The 20,713-nt window shown below is 46.5% G+C and overlaps 1 protein-coding gene across 5 annotated transcripts in view; it reads right to left on the minus strand.

The window, feature by feature from the left end:
- LOC139534523 (chromodomain-helicase-DNA-binding protein 3-like) overlaps positions 1–20,713 on the minus strand; it is a 31,795-nt gene that overhangs the window by 6,387 nt on the left and 4,695 nt on the right. Inside the window, exons 7-39 of one of the 5 annotated variants that reach the window (XM_071333716.1) lie at positions 20,473–20,605; positions 19,815–19,996; positions 19,357–19,629; positions 19,077–19,280; positions 18,675–18,892; positions 18,437–18,568; positions 18,142–18,238; positions 17,761–17,952; positions 17,179–17,379; positions 16,819–16,956; positions 16,469–16,590; positions 16,051–16,224; positions 15,589–15,730; positions 15,090–15,221; positions 14,846–14,963; positions 14,588–14,712; positions 13,974–14,205; positions 12,124–12,293; positions 11,690–11,867; positions 11,291–11,356; positions 10,718–10,806; positions 10,412–10,545; positions 10,054–10,198; positions 9,388–9,586; positions 9,033–9,196; positions 8,549–8,918; positions 8,237–8,374; positions 7,649–7,757; positions 7,088–7,220; positions 5,039–5,234; positions 4,201–4,364; positions 3,897–4,023; positions 1–212 (exon numbers count right to left, since the gene is read on the minus strand). The exon at positions 1–212 is cut by the window's left edge and continues 2,727 nt beyond it. In XM_071333716.1, coding sequence (XP_071189817.1) covers positions 1–212; positions 3,897–4,023; positions 4,201–4,364; positions 5,039–5,234; positions 7,088–7,220; positions 7,649–7,757; positions 8,237–8,374; positions 8,549–8,918; positions 9,033–9,196; positions 9,388–9,586; positions 10,054–10,198; positions 10,412–10,545; positions 10,718–10,806; positions 11,291–11,356; positions 11,690–11,867; positions 12,124–12,293; positions 13,974–14,205; positions 14,588–14,712; positions 14,846–14,963; positions 15,090–15,221; positions 15,589–15,730; positions 16,051–16,224; positions 16,469–16,590; positions 16,819–16,956; positions 17,179–17,379; positions 17,761–17,952; positions 18,142–18,238; positions 18,437–18,568; positions 18,675–18,892; positions 19,077–19,280; positions 19,357–19,629; positions 19,815–19,996; positions 20,473–20,605 — 5,409 coding nt within the window. Of the gene's footprint in view, positions 213–3,896; positions 4,024–4,200; positions 4,365–5,038; positions 5,235–7,087; positions 7,221–7,648; positions 7,758–8,236; positions 8,375–8,548; positions 8,919–9,032; positions 9,197–9,387; positions 9,587–10,053; positions 10,199–10,411; positions 10,546–10,717; positions 10,807–11,290; positions 11,378–11,689; positions 11,868–12,123; positions 12,342–13,973; positions 14,206–14,587; positions 14,713–14,845; positions 14,964–15,089; positions 15,222–15,588; positions 15,731–16,050; positions 16,225–16,468; positions 16,591–16,818; positions 16,957–17,178; positions 17,380–17,760; positions 17,953–18,141; positions 18,239–18,436; positions 18,569–18,674; positions 18,893–19,076; positions 19,281–19,356; positions 19,630–19,814; positions 19,997–20,472; positions 20,606–20,713 lie in introns of all 5 variants that reach the window. The other 4 variants (XM_071333714.1, XM_071333713.1, XM_071333712.1 and 1 more) reach the window with 4 other exon arrangements.

The following is a 20,713-nucleotide window of genomic DNA, read 5'->3' on the forward strand; positions in this document are numbered from 1 at the left end:
TCCGTTGCGGGGCAGGTTCTCCACGGTGTTACTGAGTCGGTACTTGACGATGATGCTGTGCACCGTGGACTTAGGCATCCTCAGCTCCTGCCCGATGGACCCCTCCGATTTGCCGTCCTTCCACAGGTCGACCACGCGCTGCCGCTGCATGATGTCGTGCTCCTTGGTCTTCAGGAAGCCGGCGCCGCCGCCACCCGGGGCTTCTGGGGCTTCTGTGGGGGCAGACAAGCGGCAGAGCTGTAGAGACTGGGTGGGACTGGGAGGGAGAGGTGGGGGTCACCACGTCAACGCCACGGCAACACCCCAGCAACGCCATGGTAACACGAGCGACAGTCAGTCAGTTCAGGCAGTCTGGCACTCAAAACTCCACTACTGAGGGTCAGCTTCCTCGAGGTGTCATGGAAACAACAACAACCACAACATCATTGTTACACTTCCCAAAGGGCAAGCCATTTTGAGGGACAGTCAATGTTGTTGAAAGTTTGTGTTCTCACAATTCAGGTGTGTTGAAATGCCATTACGTTTTGCTTGGAGTTCACCGAGGTTAGCTACAGTTACACAGTGAGAAAAGACGCAGGGCAGACAGAAGTTGTTTATTTTGACGCAGCAGCAGCTTTGCGTACTCAGGACTGGGATGAGGTGACCAGACTGTTGAAGTGAGGTTATTATCAGGTTATTATGAGGTCATAGAAGTGTTAGCTTTTTCCATTCACTGTTTTTCCTCACTCACTCTCTCCCTCCGCTCCTCTCCACACTCCTCTCTGTCTCTCTTCTCTCCCCCTCTCTCATCTTTCTCCCCCTCTCCTATCATTTCCTGCTCTCTCTCTCCCCCTCTGCTCTTCACTCTCCTCTTCCTCTCTCCCCCTCTCTTCCTTTTCTCTAAAAAGGGGTCACCAACCAGAGCTACCCTAATCAAGACAACAAACCCAACGCACCCCCATATACCAAATATTTATAGCTCTACCCAGAGAGCGCATTCATTCGTTCAGACTGTCTGTGTGTTCAGCTGCTTCAGCAGCACGGTCCACTCAGACTCAACACCCACAGAGAACAGACAGACGGTGTGTGATCTAGTGACTATTTCTGAACACCAGCGTTCAGCCCAGCATTCTGTTCAGCCAAGCCTCAGAGAGTTCTGGTTCACAAGTCACAACAAGGAGTTTACACAAGCAACTTCTGTGTGGTTTGGTGTCCTCTTAAAATACCTTTGTACAAAGTCCCTGGAGACTGAATTACATCTTGGCACCGCGATGCGGTACGAAATGAACTAACGGCACATTTTCAGAAAAAGAAAAAACGAATCTCCCAGAATGCTGTCTCAGACTGATGGGTCCCACTGCAAATACATAAATCAAGATGTAGGAATGCAGGTCCACACTACAGACGGACTGGATCACAGCACCCTGGATCACAGCATCCTGGATCAGCCAGGCCAATACAGAGTAATACCAGTGGGGAGTATCAGGTTTACCAAATATCTCTGCATCTCTGTTAGAGTTCTGTTACACACTCCAGAGCAGACGTATCTGGTCAACATCTGCTGTAGCCAAACTAAATTGAGGGAAAACAAATTGTTGGCAGTTGGAGTGGACTTAAAAACGACTGAAAGAGCTGGACAATAAGCGCCCCCCAAAAAGGTGGAGAGTTTGAGGTGGAGAGTTTAGAATATTTTAATTACGCCAATGAGTAGAATAAACCTTTAGGAGGAAAAATCAACATCTGTAAATATTCTTCCAAAATTGTTTGTGGGGTTCCAACGTACTGGACACCTTCATATTCTTGCAAGCTTGGTTCAGAATAGCTAATAGAAAACAGTTTGTAGGTTTTTCAACAATTGAAAAGATAAAAGGGCAAATCCTAACTTCCACCAAGTAGAATTTTCAAATCTCCCAATATTGACATCAGTGCATGACTAAGTGAAAGTTCAACTTAAGTGAAAGGATTCACCATAGAAACAGAATGACATCATTCCAGTTCTGAGGGATCCACCCCAAAATGACAAAAACATTTTGACATCAGAGATTGTGATTAGCAGTGAACCTGACTACTTCAGGTGGCAATCTGACACCACTAACAGCAACGAAAACAAAGACAAAGTGGATCTCACTGATCCAAGTGTCTCCGGCATTGCCAGAGTTTATTGAGCCATGACAGATGAGAGGACGTTCTCAACTCAGTTTTCTTCAATAAATAGTGCTTAGAAGGATGTTACAAACCAGGGAGTAATCCCACAATGCCATTTGAGAAAAAACAGGTGACTACTACACACTACCTAGACACATTCACACTGCGACTTAGCCCTGGGCTAAGAGACATTTTAGCCCGGGGCTAATCGAGTGTTCACACATGCACATTCCAAAGTGGGCTAGCACCAACCTTAGCCCAGGGGGAGCAGGGTTAGCACCGACTTTTCGGGGGCTAGCGCCAGAAACACGGTGCCAAAATAGCCAGTGTGAAACGGGGTCGAGAATAACGCATAGAATTGTCACTGTCCAATCACAAAAGCTGCACTTTCTCTTCATTTGCATATGCTTGTGACGCCTGTGATGCGTTCGGCAGACTATTTTGATAAGTACATTTATACTATTTCATCTTTCCATCTGAGGACAAAAAAAAAACTGAAATACTTTAATCCGTTCAAAAACAAAAACGGTTGCTAGGCAGGCTGGCCAACGTCTTCCCACAGGGGACACATGGGTTGAATCAACGTTGTTTCCACGTTATTTTAATGAAATTACGTTTACCCAACGTGGAATAGACGTTGAATTGACATCTGTGCCCAGTGGGTTTCATTTAGCTAGCCTCTGAATCCACAAACTCTACAGCTGGAAGGGCAGCAAACGCTCCATTTCCGTCTGTTTTCTATTGACATTTAATTGTATATAGCTATCCATGATAATAATATTGTTGGATGATATTGCTTGGATCAGAAAAGTCGATGTATCTTCCTTGCACAGCGTTCTCTATACAGAGCAAGATCGCATTTCAAGTGAGAAAAATTGTTTCCGAAGGTCGGACAGGCAGACACCAAACACTGTTGGAAATAAAACGCTAGGCTAGAGGAAAATGAATATGTTAATAAATGCCTTATTGCTTATAAAATTGGTCGCGTTGCAGCAATAGAATGTTGGTCGCGTGTTGTGTTTGTCTGTTATCCCAGGGCTTTGGAATACAAGTGTGAATCCTTAGCCCATGGCAAAAGCTCAGCCCAGGGTTAACAAATGCTTGTGTGACACAAAGGATAAGCTAGCCCAGGGGCAGATTTAGCCCGGGGCTAAGAACAATACAGTGTAAAAAGGCCTAGAAGCATTAACCTCACCATAATGATCTATATAGCAACAGACGCAAATATCTCACTACAAAATGTATGACCATATAAAGATGCTACATTCCCCATGCATTATCTGGTACAGATTTGACCCATCTGTCCCAAGATTCCAGAGCCAGAAGCCAATGCATTCTAAACTATACCTCATTAGGTCTATATCAACATAAATATAGTGCAATACACTGGTATAGTACATACTCTCGGAGGTACTGCAGCTTAAGCTAAATGGATTTGTCTTCTCTGCTTGGGCTGTACAGACGCCCTACTTGGAACGAGTACACACCACACACACACACACACACACACACACACACACACACACACACACACACACACACACACACACACACACACACACAAACACAAACCACATTTTTTCCAAAGCTTCACTGATGAAGGATTGACTTTATCAGATAATAAATGAAGGATTTTGGCAAGAAATGCAGCAGCTGCAGAGTAGCAACCCATAAAAAACAATTCTAACTGATAGCAACATGGAATCATTCATTAGTCGTTTTCGAAAGCCCTTTTCAGTGAATGGGTGTTACAGCACAGTCTAGCCACTGACCTGATACGAAAGATCCAGGGGGCATCTGGCTGTAGTTGGCCCCTCCCATGGGTAAGACTCCCGGGGGGACGGGGGTGAAGGCGGGTCCAAAGTTCTGAGGAGTGGCGTACGGTCCTGGAGGGATGATCTGGAGGGAGCGGGGACAGACTGTCAATTTGATGATCGATCGAAATCAAAAAGAATAATGAGAAGTCTGAGTGTGTGTGTGTGTGTATATATGTGTCTGTGTGTGTTCACAGGTAGTTTGTGTGTATGCGTGTTGCGCGGGCTTGCGTTACTGTGTGTGTGAACTCAGTCTACTTACCGGGGGAGTGTGTGTGTCAGTACCCTTGCTGGCTAGTCTGCTGAGGATGCTCCTCTCTGACATCTGCAGGCGTGCGGCGATGGGCGGGACTCGGGACAGTGTGGCAGGGAGCCGCGTCACGTCAGCCTTCATGTCACTCAGCAGCTCCTCCAACTGGTTCAGCACTGAAATTACAACAACTCAACGGTCAATTCCTTCCATTAGCCATTCCAAGCAGCTATTAGATTAGTAAATTACTGTTAACCATTACAAGCAGCTATTGGTGTGTTAGTATTAACCATCAACTACGTACTCTATCAGTCTCCCACTAGGTTTGAGTTACATTATACAGTGAGACACTTTAGGCCACAGGGCATGTAGAATATGTTGTGTTGGAAGCAAAAGCCTGCCCCCACTGAAGCACTACAATATTGAACGCTCATTTTCGTTTAATGTCACGAAACCGACATGGCACATTTTGTATAAACGTATCTCTATCTTTCAGGATTGTTGTAGAATACTGAAAAAGTCAAGCCAGTATGTTGTCCTTTCAAATGAACAATACAAACACACCAACTCGTCAGAGATCGGATGAGGACATTTTCTGAACTAACAAACAAGTCTGGTAACTGAGATTGTAACGCTATCCTGAAGTTGATATTGTGAAATGTTAGCTTCTGGCAGCAGCAGCTCTGTGAGGCCTGGTCTGCTGACAGATTCAGGTCAAAGAACGTTGAAAAGATGTAGTCTGGGAGATTGTTTCTTTATCTTTATTTCTGATATAAATGCGTACAGACGCACACCACACACACACGCAGAAAGGGGAGGGAGATTTGGGGTGTGTGTGTGTGTCCCTCACCCTTGTGCAGCACTGCGTTGGCAGGTTTGTTCCCGGCCAGGGACTCCTTGCTGAGGTGCTGGTGGGACTCAGCCAAACACTCCACCTCGGCGAAGCGGGCGTTCAGGGCCATGGCGGGGTGGACCGGGTCCTGGGTCATATTCAGGTAGGCTGCCCTCCTCAGCTGCTCCTCGATCACCAGGGCCTGCTCTAATAACTGGGGGGGGGGGGGGTCAGTTCTTTCATCAAGGATTGTCCTAAAACTCGTCTGCTTCTTGACATATATCTGGCCAACATGTACAGTGTGTACTGCATTTCACGGGAAGAAAGTTTTATTGAGTTTAATTTATCTGAATCGTAATAGGCAGAAAGAGGAGAGAGATAAACAGAATGTGAGGATGGCATGAGGAGGAGAGAAGAATGAGTCAGAAAAAGACAGATGATGTGGGGAGAAATTCTAGAAAAAATATTCATATTTACAGTGTTCTTTTAGCCACCATCATTGTGTGAGAGTGAGAATGCGGATGTTGAGGTCAGGGCATGAAACATGTGAGGCCATCAAAAACAGGATGAGTGCCATTTCACAAACGCAGCGGTCAGCAATACCACCCTGGTATCTGTCTGTCAATTCAATATCTGTCATTCATAGGGTCTCAGGCTTACATCTTTTAAAACAGATGTGTTCTATTAGATATTGAACTGCACTTAAATACAGTGTGCTCCAAAAGTATTGGGACCGTGACACATTCTTCTGGCTCTGTACTTCAGCACTTTGGATTTGTAATGATACAATGACTATAAGGTTAATGTGCGGACTATCATCTTTCCTTTGAGGGTATTTTCATCCATATCGGGTGAACTGTTTCAAAATTACAGCACTTTTTGTACATAGTCCCCCCCATATTATGGGACCAAACTCACTTATTATTTTTTTTATTTAACTAGGCAAATCAGTTAAGAACAAATTCTTATTTACAATGATGGCCTAGGAACAGTGGGTTAACTGCCTTATTCTGGGGCAGAATGATAGATTCTTACCTTGTCAGCTCGGGGATTCGATCTAGCAACCTTTTGGTTACTGGCCCAACACTAGGCTACCTACCGCCACACTTATATGTGTATTGAAGTAGTAAAAGTTATTTGGTCCCGTATTCCTAGCACGCAATGACTACATCAAGCTTGTGACTCTACAAATTTGTTGGATGCATTTGCTGTTTGTTTTGGTTTGCGTTTCAGATCATTTCGAGCCCAATAGAAATTAATGGTAAGGTATTATGTCATTTTGGAGTCACTTTTATTGTAAATAAGAATAGAATATGTTTCTAAACACTTCTACATTAATGTGGATGCTACCATGACTATGGATAATCCTGAATTAATCGTGATGAATGATGAGTGAAAGATACAGACGCACAAATATCATACCCCCAACACATGCTAACCTCTCACCATTACAATAACATGGTTAGCATTTTTGGGGGGGGGGGGGGGTATGAAACACAACCAAAACAAACAGCAAATGCATCTCACATTTGTAGAGTGACAAGCTTGACGTAGTCATTGCATGCTATGAATATGGGACCAAATACTTAACTTTTTACTACTTTAATACACATATAAGTGATTTTGTCCCAATACTTTTGGTCCACTAAAATGGGGGGACTATGTACAAAAAGTGTTATAATTTCAAAACGGTTCACCCGATATGGATGAAAATACCCTAGAATTTAAGCTGACAGTCTGCACATGAACCTCATAGTCATTGTATCATTTCAAATCCAAAGTCCTGGAGTACAGAGCCAAAACAACAAAAACAAAATGTCACTGTCCCAATACTTTTGGAGCTCACTGTATGTCCTGAATTGGGTTCATCTTGTCTGTGTCATGGTTGTGTGGTGTCATAGTTATGTGATGGTTATGTTATAGTATGTCATGTGATGTGTAGGGCTCAGAGTGTTTCCTGGCCTTTTAGTTATTCTACGCTATGTATCCTATGCCATGCTACACTGCTATGCAATGTCATGTCATGCTATGTCATGTCAGGTTATGTCACGCCATGTGGTGTCGTACCTTGAAGCGGCGGGCCAGGAACTTGTTCTTCATCTCCAGGAAGTTGCCCTTGTTGGCCTGCGACTTGAAGGGCTCGTTGACAATGGCGAACTGGGGGTCGTTCTGGATGTCCTGCCACCTCGCGTACCCATGACTGATACAGAGAGGTCAAGGGTCATACAAGCTCAATACATCATTGGCAAATCCCAAACAAACATCTAGCTTTTCAGTAGTAATAAGTATTTTAGCACAACTTCTACTAAGCCTATGAATAGGGCTATCATCATCAAGCTTATTCCTATCGAATTCTTTCAGATCTTTATTGTGTTTCTTGTGTTAGGAGGGCTAGGGTTAGATTCGGGATTGGGAATTCTAGTGAAAGTCACAGAAATAGAACAAACAGAATGGACTTCCAATCTCTAGTCCGTGTGTAGATCTCTGCAGACACAATCTAATAGTTCTCTGCTACACAAAGGCATCAGTGAATGGACTTGTTGACTTCTAACAAGAAGCCCCTGCTGCAGCAAGATCAATAAATAAACACGACAAGACGGTCTCCTTGGCAACCGCCGTCAAGGATACAGAACGATTCCCGCCAGCAGCCAGAAGTCGTGCCGCCGGTGCCAGATCTCATTCATCTTCCCAGAGGAGATGGCCGCCCGCTCCTCGTTCTGCCACAGCGTATGAAGCTCTGCAGGGTGAAACGTTAGCATAATGTTGTGTCAAAGTTATAACAATGTTAAAACAACTTGTGAGTTCTGCCACAGCGTGTGGAGCTCCGCAGGGGGACAACGTCAGCATAATGTTATAACGTCAACATAATGTTGTTTTACTGTTAAATGAACAACGTGTGTTCTGTCACAGTGTGTGCATCTCTGCAGGGTAAAGTCAATATAATATTGTATCAATGTTATAACAACAACCTGTGATACTGACTGAGGGTGTTCTGGACCTCTAGTCCAGAACTAGGAAAAAGTCACTAGGAAAAAGTCAACACAACATTGTGTCAATGTTAAAACCCTCATGCTAAAGCAACCCATGATACTGAATCCCTGTGTGTGAATCCCATTGAATGAATGTTGAAACAACCCTTGATACAGAGTCAGTTCTGCCACAGCTCTAACACACAGTACCAGATATGACAGGGGTCATATGATAGGGGTCGTTTACCCGTGAAGCCCCCGTCAGCGATGTTGAACATGAAGCGCCGTCGCTCGGGTGGGATGATGGGGGGTTTCGGCAAGGTGTCTTTGGCAACCTCCTCCTTCGCCACTTCTTTCCCAGCATCCTTTTCACCTTTTACTTCCTCTGTGACCAAGAAGAACACAAGCAAGTTCCTTTAGATCAGTGGATGCCATTGAAAGATACCTAAGAGTGTACATATATCTACCAGTGACTAGTCAGTGAGTCACTAACTAACGAACTGACTAACAGACAGGTACAGACGAATGGACGGACAGACAGACAGGTGAGGTCACTCACCTTTCATCACGTCAGAGGGTAGCTGTCTGTCCATCTTCTCCTTGTTGTCTGATGCTTCTGTGGCAACAGGGGCTTCCTCGCTCTCCTTGTCGTTCTCCTTCTCTCTCCCCTTCTCCTCCTCCTCCATCTTCTCTCCGGGTGAGAGCGTTACACTACCTGGTTTCTCATCTTTGACCGCCGACCCTTGTTTAGTTGTTCCTCCCGGTGTGCCCTCCGTACTCTCCTCTTCTCCTTTCTTCTCCTCCACTGGGGCCGGAGGGGTGTCAGTCGTTTTTGTTTCTTTCCCCTCCTCTTTTGTATCACTCTCTTCCTTGTCTGTTGTTGTACTAGGGGATAATTCTTGCGGAGCTTCTTTCGTAGGAATTGGAGACTGGGGACAAGACAAAACATAGTGTTCAGTGACAGTCGTTGGTATAACTGTATGTAGGTTAGCAAGATTTCTTAAGACTGTGAACTGTGTAATTAACAGCATTCAATCTCTCACCACTTCAGGATCTGCACTCCTGTTGCCCTCTACCGCTTTACCCCCTTCCGTCTCTTTCTCTCCGTCTTTCTCTGGCTCAGATGGGGCCTTACCCTCCTCCTTCTCTCCCTCCTCCTTCTCTCCATCTTTCCCGTTCTTCTCTCTCTCTGAGGGAGCAGGGGTAGCTGAACACAACACACAGGCAGAGGGTCATCCCTCGCTCACACACACACAAATGTACACACACACACACAGTTATCACAGTCAGACTTGGAGTGCCCCCTGCTGGATATGTTTTGAGCTGCGTGCCTGCCTACGTGTGTGTGTGTGTGTGTGCATGTGTATGCTTGCTTGTGTGTGTACTTTGTTCACCCACCTGGTTTGGAGGTGCAGGGGGTGTTGTCTGAGGTACAGCTGGGGTCAGGGGTGGGCGTAGCAGTCTTCATGGTCCCTCCAGGGGAGGAGGCTCTGGAGGAGGAAGACACACTGACCTCTGGCCTCAGCGCCTCAGGCTTCATCTCTGGCTTCAGCTCTGGGAGACTCCACCGCCCGTTGATGTGCTCAAACTCCTGGATCTGAGCAGAAAGGAGGGGAGGGGATGGTTCAGAGACAGGACCAAGCAGCTGTCAATCATTGTTGACTGGCAATAAAGTATTCTATTCTGTACTGTACTGTGCTGTTCTGTACTGTTCTGTACTGTCCTATACTGTTATTTTCTGTACTGTTCTGTTCTAATTCTAGTCTAGCCAACCGTCTCTTTCCCTGGGAAAAATTGGCTCTAATTTCTGTGGCTTTTCATTGATGTATCTTTATGTCACGAGGAAGTCACAGCCTGGGAAAATCTTAGTGGAGACGAAAGAGGTCGAATGACTGTAAAATATCTCTATTTCCTCATATGATTTCCTTTGTTAGATTCTGGTCTGACAGGTCTGAATGGGTGACAGCTGTGCTAAAAAAAACAACTGTTGCTATTGGTTGAAATGTAACTAGCTAGCCTGTTAGCTTAGCATTGTGGTTGCTAGGATAGACTTTGACCCCTGACCTTCTTCTTGACCAGGGACATGACCCCGATGCGGGTCAGCACGGGCTGACGGCACAGGCCCTCCCTCGGCACGCCGTCGGCGAACGTCTCGGCGCCGTCGGCCACGGGCTCACACAGGTGACGCATGAACAGAGACACATACGCTCTGAAAGAGAAAGAGGAGAGAAGTGAGGGAGAGAGAGGAACCAGGCAGAGAGAGGCAGTAGGAGAGCAGAAAAGGGGGAGGGGGGAAGAGAGAAAAAGGTTTTGAAAAACAGCAAACAAAGAGGGCTCAGCAACTACAATGTAGTATGAAGATCTCAGTGTAAGCTCATACTGTAGCCGGTGACGCAAACAATCACAGTTCCTCTCCACTCACTTGAACTCCTTCTCACTCTTGCCCCTCAGGTCTCTGACCAGCCACTGGCAGGAGAAGGCGTCCTGGGCGGGCATGCCCCAACGCATCACCGCGTTTAGGAAGGCCTTCCGCTGGCGCGTGTTGAAGCCCAACACCTAGAGGACATAAGGACGTTATAACACATTCACAACCCATACACATTGCATTCATATGCAGTTCATAAGCCATGAGAGGGGGGACGGCGAGAGAGTGGTGCCCAGGCGAAAGGTACCTACATAAGGACTTCATAACCCATACACAGCAGAACAGAAGGTTATTTTGTCTAACCTCCAGGTTGCCGGCCACTCTGGCCAACAGGGGGGGCAATGGCTTGTCTCTCTCGTTCCTCATCTGGCGGCGGGACTGTCTGCGAGAACCTGGAGCGAGAGAGAGGAATCAGGTAGAGAGAGAGAGAGAGAGAGAGAGAGAAGAGAGAGAGAGCGGGAGAGAGAGAGAGAGAAGAGAGAATGAGAGTGAGATAGAGAAAGGAGGAGGAGAAGTCAGGAGAGTGGCTGGTAACCAGCGTAGTACTTACGGTACCAGTTGACTTGGACTGAAATAGGTTTGGATGCCGGTACTGTTTATACAGAATTTATGTGCAGTAGCTCCACAATACTTTGTAGCTAATATTCTATAAGAAGAACAGGAGCTCAAGCAGTAGAACATTTGAGGTGCCAGTTGTCAGCTCCGCTGGGCTGCTGCCCAAGTCAAGCACGGGTACTAGTAAAGCAGACATAATATCAATCTAGTCTCTCCTTTAAAATCCAAACACTAAATGTGAGAATAAAATAATCTATCACAACACATTCAACAGAGAAGGCTTCACTCCAAATGTGTTGTGCCTTGTGTACTTTGGCCTACCTTCTAGTCTCTCGTCGAAGTCTTCATCCTCCTCCTCAGAGCCCACAGAGTACTCGGACTGGTTATCTGAAATACCAGTATGCCAGTCTGAAACAGCACATGGTGTACCGTCAACAGGCTAGGCCCAGTATCCCCATGCAGCTACTACTAGCAATACTTTAACAAAGCTTCAGCATTACTTTAGCATTACCTAACGTATTGCACAAAGACCGTGTATGAAAATATCTAAATCTAACAAAGAGCACAACATTCTTCTATCAACCATGAATGAACCAATACACGGACATGATACAAAGTCTATCAACAACAAAAAGTTATTCAGAATGCCCCAGGTTGCCATAGTGATGCGCCTACACCCATCTCCGTGACAACCACAACTGATGGTTCCCAACTACCTACCTTGGTCCTCCTGTGCTGCGTCGTTGTAGTTGACAGGCTTGCGGTTCCTCTTGCCCTTGCCCAGTTTACTAGCCAGGTCCTCCTGTTGTTGCTCATAGTGATGTCTCAGCAGCTTCTCCCAGTATTCTGGGTCCACACACTCCTCCTGCTTAATGATCTCACGCTCCACCTCCTCAATCTGGATACACACATGCAAGAACATGGAAGAACAGTTTACATATAACCAATGTGATGTAATCTACTTACAAACTCTTTTATAGTTCAATGGAAAGTGTTAACAGTTTAGATTAGCATAAGAGGAACAAAAATACACCAACGTGCCATATAATATTTCTGTATAAATGCAAGCGTACAAAAAGTTGTAATCTGAAACAGCAATGTTATCACTTCTCTCTCTCTATCCCGCTCTCTCCATCCCTCCCTCCCCCTCTCACCTTATCCTCCTCTCGGACCATGTATCGGGCCACTTTGAAGGAGCTCAGGTATTCGTTCATGTTCTGCATGTCTGTGTCATCCGTAGCGTCCTGGCTCCGGTCCAGCAACCTCTCGATGGCCGAGCTGTCGTAGTGGATCACACTGCCCTCATCGTCCCTGTTGTCCCCCGCTGGACACCGTAGGGGAGAGAGGGTGGACATACGTGGTGGTGAGAGGACTTTGGGGGAATAGGAAACGGTGATGAAACAAAGATGAAGATGTAACTAAAATAATTCCATATACAGATGTATGTAACAACCCCCAAAAAGAAAGTGTAGTTCCTAAAGCACCCCTCATATTAAGTCCCTAAAGCACCCATCATATTAAGTCCCTAAAGAACCCCTCATATTAAGTCCCTAAAGAACCCCTCATATTAAGTCCCTAAAGCACCCCTCATATTAAGTACCTAAAGCACCCCTCATATTAAGTCCCGAAAGAACCCATCATATTAAGTCCCTAAAGAACCCCTCATATTAAGTCCCTAAAGAACCCCTCATATTAAGTCCCTAAAGAACCCCTCATATTAAGTCCCTAAAGCACCCCTCATATTAAGTCCCTAAAGAACCCCTCATATTAAGTCCCTAAAGCACCCCTCATATTAAGTCCCTAAAGCACCCCTCATATTAAGTCCCGAAAGAACCCCTCATATTAAGTCCCTAAAGAACCCATCATATTAAGTCCCTAAAGAACCCCTCATATTAAGTCCCTAAAGCACCCCTCATATTAAGTCCCTAAAGCACCCCTCATATTAAGTCCCTAAAGAACCCCTCATATTAAGTCCCTAAAGCACCCCTCATATTAAGTCCCTAAAGCACCCCTCATATTAAGTCCCGAAAGAACCCCTCATATTAAGTCCCTAAAGAACCCATCATATTAAGACCCTAAAGAACCCCTCATATTAAGTCCCTAAAGAACCCCTCATATTAAGTCCCGAAAGAACCCCTCATATTAAGTCCCTAAAGAACCCATCATATTAAGACCCTAAAGAACCCCTCATATTAAGTCCCTAAAGAACCCCTCATATTAAGTCCCTAAAGAACCCCTCATATTAAGTCCCTAAAGCACCCCTCATATTAAGTCCCGAAAGAACCCCTCATATTAAGTCCCTAAAGAACCCATCAAATTAAGACCCTAAAGAACCCCTCATATTAAGTACCTAAAGCACCCCTCATATTAAGTCCCTAAAGAACCCCTCATATTAAGTCCCTAAAGAACCCCTCATATTAAGTACCTAAAGAACCCCTCATATTAAGTCCCTAAAGAACCCCTCATATTAAGTCCCTAAAGAACCCCTCATATTAAGTCCCTAAAGAACCCCTCATATTAAGTCCCTAAAGAACCCCTCATATTAAGTCCCTAAAGCACCCCTCATATTAAGTCCCTAAAGAACCCCTCATATTAAGTCCCTAAAGAACCCCTCATATTAAGTCCCTAAAGAACCCCTCATATTAAGTCCCTAAAGAACCCCTCATATTAAGTCCCTAAAGAACCCCTCATATTAAGTCCCTAAAGAACCCCTCATATTAAGTCCCTAAAGAACCCCTCATATTAAGTCCCTAAAGAACCCCTCATATTAAGTCCCTAAAGAACCCCTCATATTTTGTCCCTAAAGAACCCCTCATATTAAGTCCCTAAAGAACCCCTCATATTAAGTCCCTAAAGAACCCCTCATATTAAGCTCTCGGCGTCCTATCCTCGCATTTGAGATCCCTCCATCCTCCTCCTGCTCTTCCCCTATCCTTCCCCCTTTCTCCTATCCTCCTTCCATCCCACATCAACAGGTGCCACAAAATGCTTGACAATAACTCACATTCAATCTCGTCCTTGAACAGCTCCTCGGTGCCAAACTTGAGGATGTCGTCCAGCTCCTGTTTGGACATGGATCCAGCCTTGGAGCCCAGGCCGGGCCGTACCACGAGGTGGGTCAACATCATCTTCCTCTTGGCCACCTGGGTGATGCGCTCCTCCACACTGGCACGGGTCACGAAGCGGTATATCATCACCTTGTTGGCCTGCCCGATGCGGTGGGCACGACTGAACGCCTGTGGGGGAGGGAGGGTAGAGGGGGAGGGAGGAGTGAGACAGCAGGGTGGGACAAGGGAGATTGAAAGAAGTAGAGGGGGGTGAGACAGAGAGGGGTAGAGAAGAGATAAGACGAAAAAAGAAAACGAAAAACGAAAAAACAAAATATGGCGTAAAAAACCATACGAGCTTTTAAAATATTTGTATTATTTCTTATTGTTGTCGCATTGTTGAGAGGGAACCTGCAAGTACATGTGTATCCTGTGCATATGACAAATAAACATGACTTGATTTGATACAAGAATGCTGTCAAGACCTGTTTCCATTGATGGAAATGTAGATTAATGACAGATCTGAGTGCATTGTGGGCTATAGAATGGCAGTGAATGGCAGACATTCTACCTGGATGTCATTGTGGGGGTTCCAGTCTGAGTCGAAGATGAAGACGGTGTCAGCTGTAGCCAGGTTAATACCCAAACCCCCTGCCCTGGTGGACAGCAGGAAACAGAACTGAGGCGCACCAGGAGCTGAGAGAGATAGAGGGAGGGTGGAGTTGTATTACACACACACCCAAATCTCACAAGAAACTAAAAAGGCCCCTTTCATCTATAGTCGTGGCTTTTGTTTCTAGAGCCCTTAGACGATGAGTGTCTCCCTCACCATTGAACCTGTCTATGGCCTCCTGTCTCAGAGCCCCTGTGACTCCTCCATCGATCCTCTCGTACTTATAACCCTCAAAGTCTAGGAAGTCCTCCAACAGGTCCAACATCTTAGTCATCTACCAGAGAGGGAGGAGAGAGAGAGAACAGCGAAATGGTTACGGAAGTGCTAACAGTGCCCACGTGTGTGTGTGTGTGTGTGTGTGTGTGTGTGTGTGTGTGTGTGTGTGTGTGTGTGTACCAACCTGTGAGAAGACGAGCACGCGGTGTCCTTGGTCCTTCAGTTTTCTCATCATCTTTTGCAGAAGAGTCAGTTTCCCAGAAGCCTTTGTGAGGTCCGTGCCCTCGTACGCTCCGCTTGCAGTCTTACGGGCTTCCTAATACCACGGTAAAGACAACACACCGTGTCCATGTGATGACATATACACAGATATAGCTTATTTACTGAACTTGCTATTTTAAATCCCTGGACAAGGTCATCTGATAAATAACTGAAAGAATATAAACTTTTTAAATTCCATAAACATCTATGTTTGGACATATTTACATTCATGCATATTGCTAGATTTCCCCCTGGACTGTAATAAGCTGTAATAGGCTGGACACATTTGTAGCTATAATACTCAAATCTACCAGAAGGTGTCACTGTACTGCAATTCAGAGGTGAATTACAGTCTTACAGTGGAAAATGTTGATACAGTATTCCTGTAACATAAATGACTATATAATTATGATGATAGTTACCATGGAGGCGACAGGGAAGAGGTAGGGGTGGTTGGCACACTTCTTCAGGTCCATCATGATGTTGAGTAGAGACACCTGGTTACCTCCTCCTTTCGAGTTCAGAGCCTCAAAGTTCCTCGTCAGAATCAACTTGTAGTATTTCCTGTTAAAATACATCAATTGAGATGGGCACAGTTAGTGTGTGATTGTTTTTATGATTAACTAGTCAAATACTCCCTCTCTCTCTCTTTTTCCATCTCTCCATCTACCACACTATTCACCTTACCTCCCCTCTTCTTTCCACCCTTCATTACGCTCTTCCCTCACTCTTTTATGACCTTTCTTTCATCACTACCTCTCTCTATTCCTTCCCTCCCTCCCTCCATGCATCACTACCTCTCTCTTTTCCTGTCCTCTCATCCTTTCTTACCCCTTCCTTCCTTCCCTCCCTCCCTAACCTCCCTCCCTCCCTACAACCCTTACTTCTGCATGGGGCTGAGTTCCACTCGTACGATGAGCTCTGTCTTGGCCGGCATGTTCTTGAAGACATCAGCCTTCAGCCTCCTCAACATGTGTGGGCCCAGCAGGTCATGCAGCTTCTGGATCTGGTCCTCCTTGGAGATGTCGGCAAACTCCTCCAGGAACCCCTCCAGGTTACTACAGAGAGAGGGTGGGGAGGGGGGAGGGAGGTAGGGAGGTAGAGTGAGAGAGAAAGGATGTCAGGTGAGTAGGGGCCATTTTGGTTGAAAACATGTAAGTAGAGGTAGAGATGTGTGACTGGTTATGTCTGTTAGCCAGTTTCTACGAGTGTGTGCGTCTATACATACAGCACGTCCAAGTGTGTATCAGTCTATACATGTTATGTGTATGTGGTTCTATGTGTGTGTGAGGCTGGCCCTACTTGAAGCGGTTGGGAGTGAGGAAGTTGAGCAGGTGGAACAGCTCCTCCAGGTTGTTCTGTAGAGGAGTACCAGTCAGCAGCAGCTTGTGGTCAATCTTATAGTCATTCAGACGTCGGAAGAACTGACCAGGGAGAGGAGAGAAATCGCAGGCAATAATTCATTGATTGATTGATTTGACTTTTATTGTCTTTGAAGAGGAAATTCAGTAAGGTTATATACAGTACACACACACACACACACACACACACACACACACACACACACACACACACACACACACACACACACACACACACACACACACACACACACACACACACACACACACACACAAACAGAGGGAGCCAACCTTGCTCTGATTGTTCTTGAGGCGGTGGGCTTCGTCCACCACTAGACATGCCCAGTCTATAGACTTCAGGGAGGTCTGGTCTATCGTCACCAGCTCATAGGAGGTCAACAGGACATGGAACTTTATTGGGGCTTCTCTCTGGAGAAGAGAGAAAGAGAGGGAGGGAGATCGAGAGGGGTATGTTGGGGGAAAAGGGAGATTGTATTGGGAGAGAAGTGGAAGGAGGAGGAGGGAAGGAGATGCTGAGATTAGTCGAGGTCGTAATAAAAGGACACAAAGATTGGAGCTTTCTCTCATCTCTTTTCTATTACCCTTGTCGTTCCTCTCCTCCCTCCCTCCCTCCGTCCCCTCCTTCCTCACCCTCAGTTTGAAGGCTTTCTTCCCTCCCCTAATGGCCGTGTCGTCAAAGGTCAGCTCATTCTCTCTGATGATTGCTCTGCTGTCCTTGTCCCCTGTGTAGGTCACCACGTAGAAGTCCGGGGCCCACATCTCAAACTCTCTCTCCCAGTTAATGATGGTGGAGAGAGGGGCACTCACCAGGAACGGGCCACGAGTGTGGCCCTTGGTGGGGGGAAGGAAAGAGTGGAGGGGAGGGAAGAGATGCACCATATTTCCAATGGTGACTGTGATGCAGAAAGACCCATTGATAATGCATAGAATAGAGCAGAATATGTTAAGAAGGAATTGGCATTGCAATTTACATTTTAGTCATTCTTATCCAGAGCGACTTACAGTAGTGAGTGCAAATATTTTCATACCTTCTTCGTACTGGTCCCCCCATGGGAATCGAACCCACAACCCTGGCGTTGCAAGCGCCATGCTCTACAAAATGAGCCACACAGGACTAGAAAGCCTAGCAAGAACTAGAAGGGACTAGAAGCACTGGCAATACCAAATACAGGTGTACATAGTACACAGAGCCACCTGACAGCGACGTCCTACCTCTTTAAAGAGTGAGTAGAGGAAGACGATGGTCTGGATAGTCTTGCCCAGCCCCATCTCGTCTGCCAGGATGGTGTCAGTGCCCTGTGCCCAGCTGAAACGCAGCCAGTTGAGCCCCTCCAGCTGGTACAGGTGCAGAGTGCCCCCCGTCGCCGTCACAAAGTCTGGCTGCTCCTCGTACTTTATCGTAGGCTGGAAGATAAAGACAAGGAATGAGTAGGCGGGATGTTGATGTAACGGGAAAAAATGAGACCAACACAATTGGCATACAAGTAAAGAAGGATAGTAGAGTTTTGACTTGGAAGTGTTAGTTGATTGGCTACCAGAATGACGACCGATAGATGTGGCTGTTACAGAGTGTGTGAGCCAATCAGAACTCACGTCGTTGACAGGTGATCTGTGGGGGTCTTCGCTCTCCTCCATCCTCATGCTCCTCATCCTCCTCGGCATGTCTGGAGCCTCCTTCATCACCTCATCCCTGAATCAATCAATCAATCAACCTATCAACCTATCAAATCCAGTGTCCTTGAGCCATATACAATAGCCTACAGAGTTGGGTAAACTTGGTTTGAGATGAACTTCCACGGTTCCCAAATTGAGTCTATAAATACAAAGACAGTTTGAATGTTTTAGTGTTTGGTGCCAACATGGATGCCAATTGGCCAGTACACAGTACCTGTGTGCCCAGTAGTTGGCCTTGTGGATGACAAACTCTGGCATTTCCAGATTGTCTCTCTCCCATGTGCACTGGTCGTAGGTCAGGTCTCTCCACTTGACCAGGTAGTGGTATATCCCCTTCTTGTCCACACTGGGAAAAACACACACATTACGGCCTCAACTGCAGACATACCAATCAATAAACTAGCACACGCCCGCACACACACCGACACTCCCCCCCCCTCACACACACGTACCTGTGGTTAATGATGCGGTGGACCATCATCCATTCAGGCTTGATGCCGTATTTATAGAACTTGTCATCCAGGGCAGCATAGTCTGGGTCTTTCAGCCTCCTCTTCTCACTCTTAACACTCTCCTCCTCTCCCCCTGACCCATAGTCCAGACTGGGAGGCTCATCCATATCTGTCTTCCTCTGGTAGTTACGGAACATCACCGAGTGGAAGATCTCCAGCTAGACGGATGGAGGGATGAAAAAGAGGAGAGGAATAGAGAGAATTTGTTCAATGAAAACAAGGAAGGCAAGACAGACAGGTGGTAGACACACTTGCATGCCAAGCATTTCAGCTGTTCATATTATTTCATCAGCCTCTCTCTCTCTCTCTCTCTCTCTCTCTCTCTCTCTCTCTCTCACACACCTGTATTTCAGTGATCCAGGTACAGTGCCAGTAGGACTGTCCGGCCAGCTTGACAAAGAACTCCCTCTCGGCCCTGCCCTTCATGGGGGTTGGCAGGGGAGCATCAGGAGGGGAATCGGGGGCGGGGGGCACGGGTACAGGATCGGGGGGCTCGCCCCATCGCCAGTGGAGGATCCTCTGTACCCTGCCTTTGATGGCAGGACACTGGGGGAAGAAGACGAAAATGAAGAATAGAATCAAAGTGCTCCACACAAAGTAGAAACAAACAAACATGACTTACAGTGCAGCGCGGACACAGCCACTCTCCGTTGGGGATCTCAGGCAGGGGCGGGTTGAGACAGTGGATGTGGTAGGAGGAGGGACAGGTGTCGCAGCATAATAGTTCCCCCCCATCCTTACAGACCCTGCAGAACTCCATGTGCTCATCCTCCTCTTCCTCCAGTCCTACCAGCAGTCCAACCCCAGGTACTTCTGGTACCACCATGTCCTCACTCTCCTCCTCAAACTCCTCAAAGTCCTCATCCTTCGCTTCCCACTGGATCCCCTCTTTCTCCTGTAGGAGAGGAGGAGGACAGGAGAGGAGAATGAGACCATGGAGAATGAATAGGTTGAGGAGCACTTAAAGTAATAGTGTGTATATGGTGCGAAATGGTAATACATTATTCCATACAATAATATAAATCAATCGTAGACATGACGATTACGGTACAACCAATTTTAAGCATTACAGTAACTCACACAATGGGGGCAGCTCCACTTGCCCTCGGGGGCCTTCTCCAGCTCAGGCTCCAGACAGACCAGGTGGTAGGCTCTGGGACAGGTGTCACAGAGAATGATCTCCCCTCCCTGCTGGCACACCTCACAGTAGTCCTGGTGGTCTGTCTCATAACCATCCACCTCCACATCACCCTCACCCAGCACTGACAGAGAGAGAGGGGTGGGGGAGAAAATTAGGGAGAACAACAATGTGAGGGAGAGAGAGGGAGAGATGTTGTGGAGAAAGAGAGACCATAGAGAGAGAGAAAGATGGAGAGAAAGATAAGAGGAAGAGAGACGCAAGGTACACTCTTATAAAAAACGGTTCCAAAAGTGTTCTTCGGCTGTCCCCATAGGAGAACCCTTTTTGTTTCCAGGTAGAACTCAAAAGGGTTCTACCTGGAACCAAAAAGGGTTATTCAAAGGGTTCTCCTATAGGGACAGACAAAAAAAACTTTTAGGTTCTAGAGATGAGGCAGAGAGAGAGCGAGACCTGGGAGAGAGAGAACGAGAGAAAGAGAGAGAGAGATAGAGAAGAGAGGGAAAGAGATAGAGGGAGTGAGAAAAAGAAAGAGGGAGAGATTGGGAGACACCAGATTAGAATAGAGAGTTGACTTTTTCTAAGGAACATTTAGTTTACTTTTCTTCTTCTTCTTGGCGGGCCGTCCTCTTTTGTTCTTCTTGACGCGGGGCGAGCTGTCGGAGCGGACCGAGGAGCTGTGGACACTGGAGTCCTCCTGCTCCGAATCTTCCTCCTCAACATCATCACCACTCTGAGAGGAAGGGAGGGAGGGAGAGAGCGAGAGAGAGAAACACAGTCAAATCTGTCGACTCTCACACACCTGCATGCTCCCACAGACAGTAGCCCACACAGCACATCT

Source organism: Salvelinus alpinus, chromosome 11, assembly GCF_045679555.1.
Source record: "Salvelinus alpinus chromosome 11, SLU_Salpinus.1, whole genome shotgun sequence".
Lineage (NCBI taxonomy): Eukaryota > Metazoa > Chordata > Actinopteri > Salmoniformes > Salmonidae > Salvelinus > Salvelinus alpinus.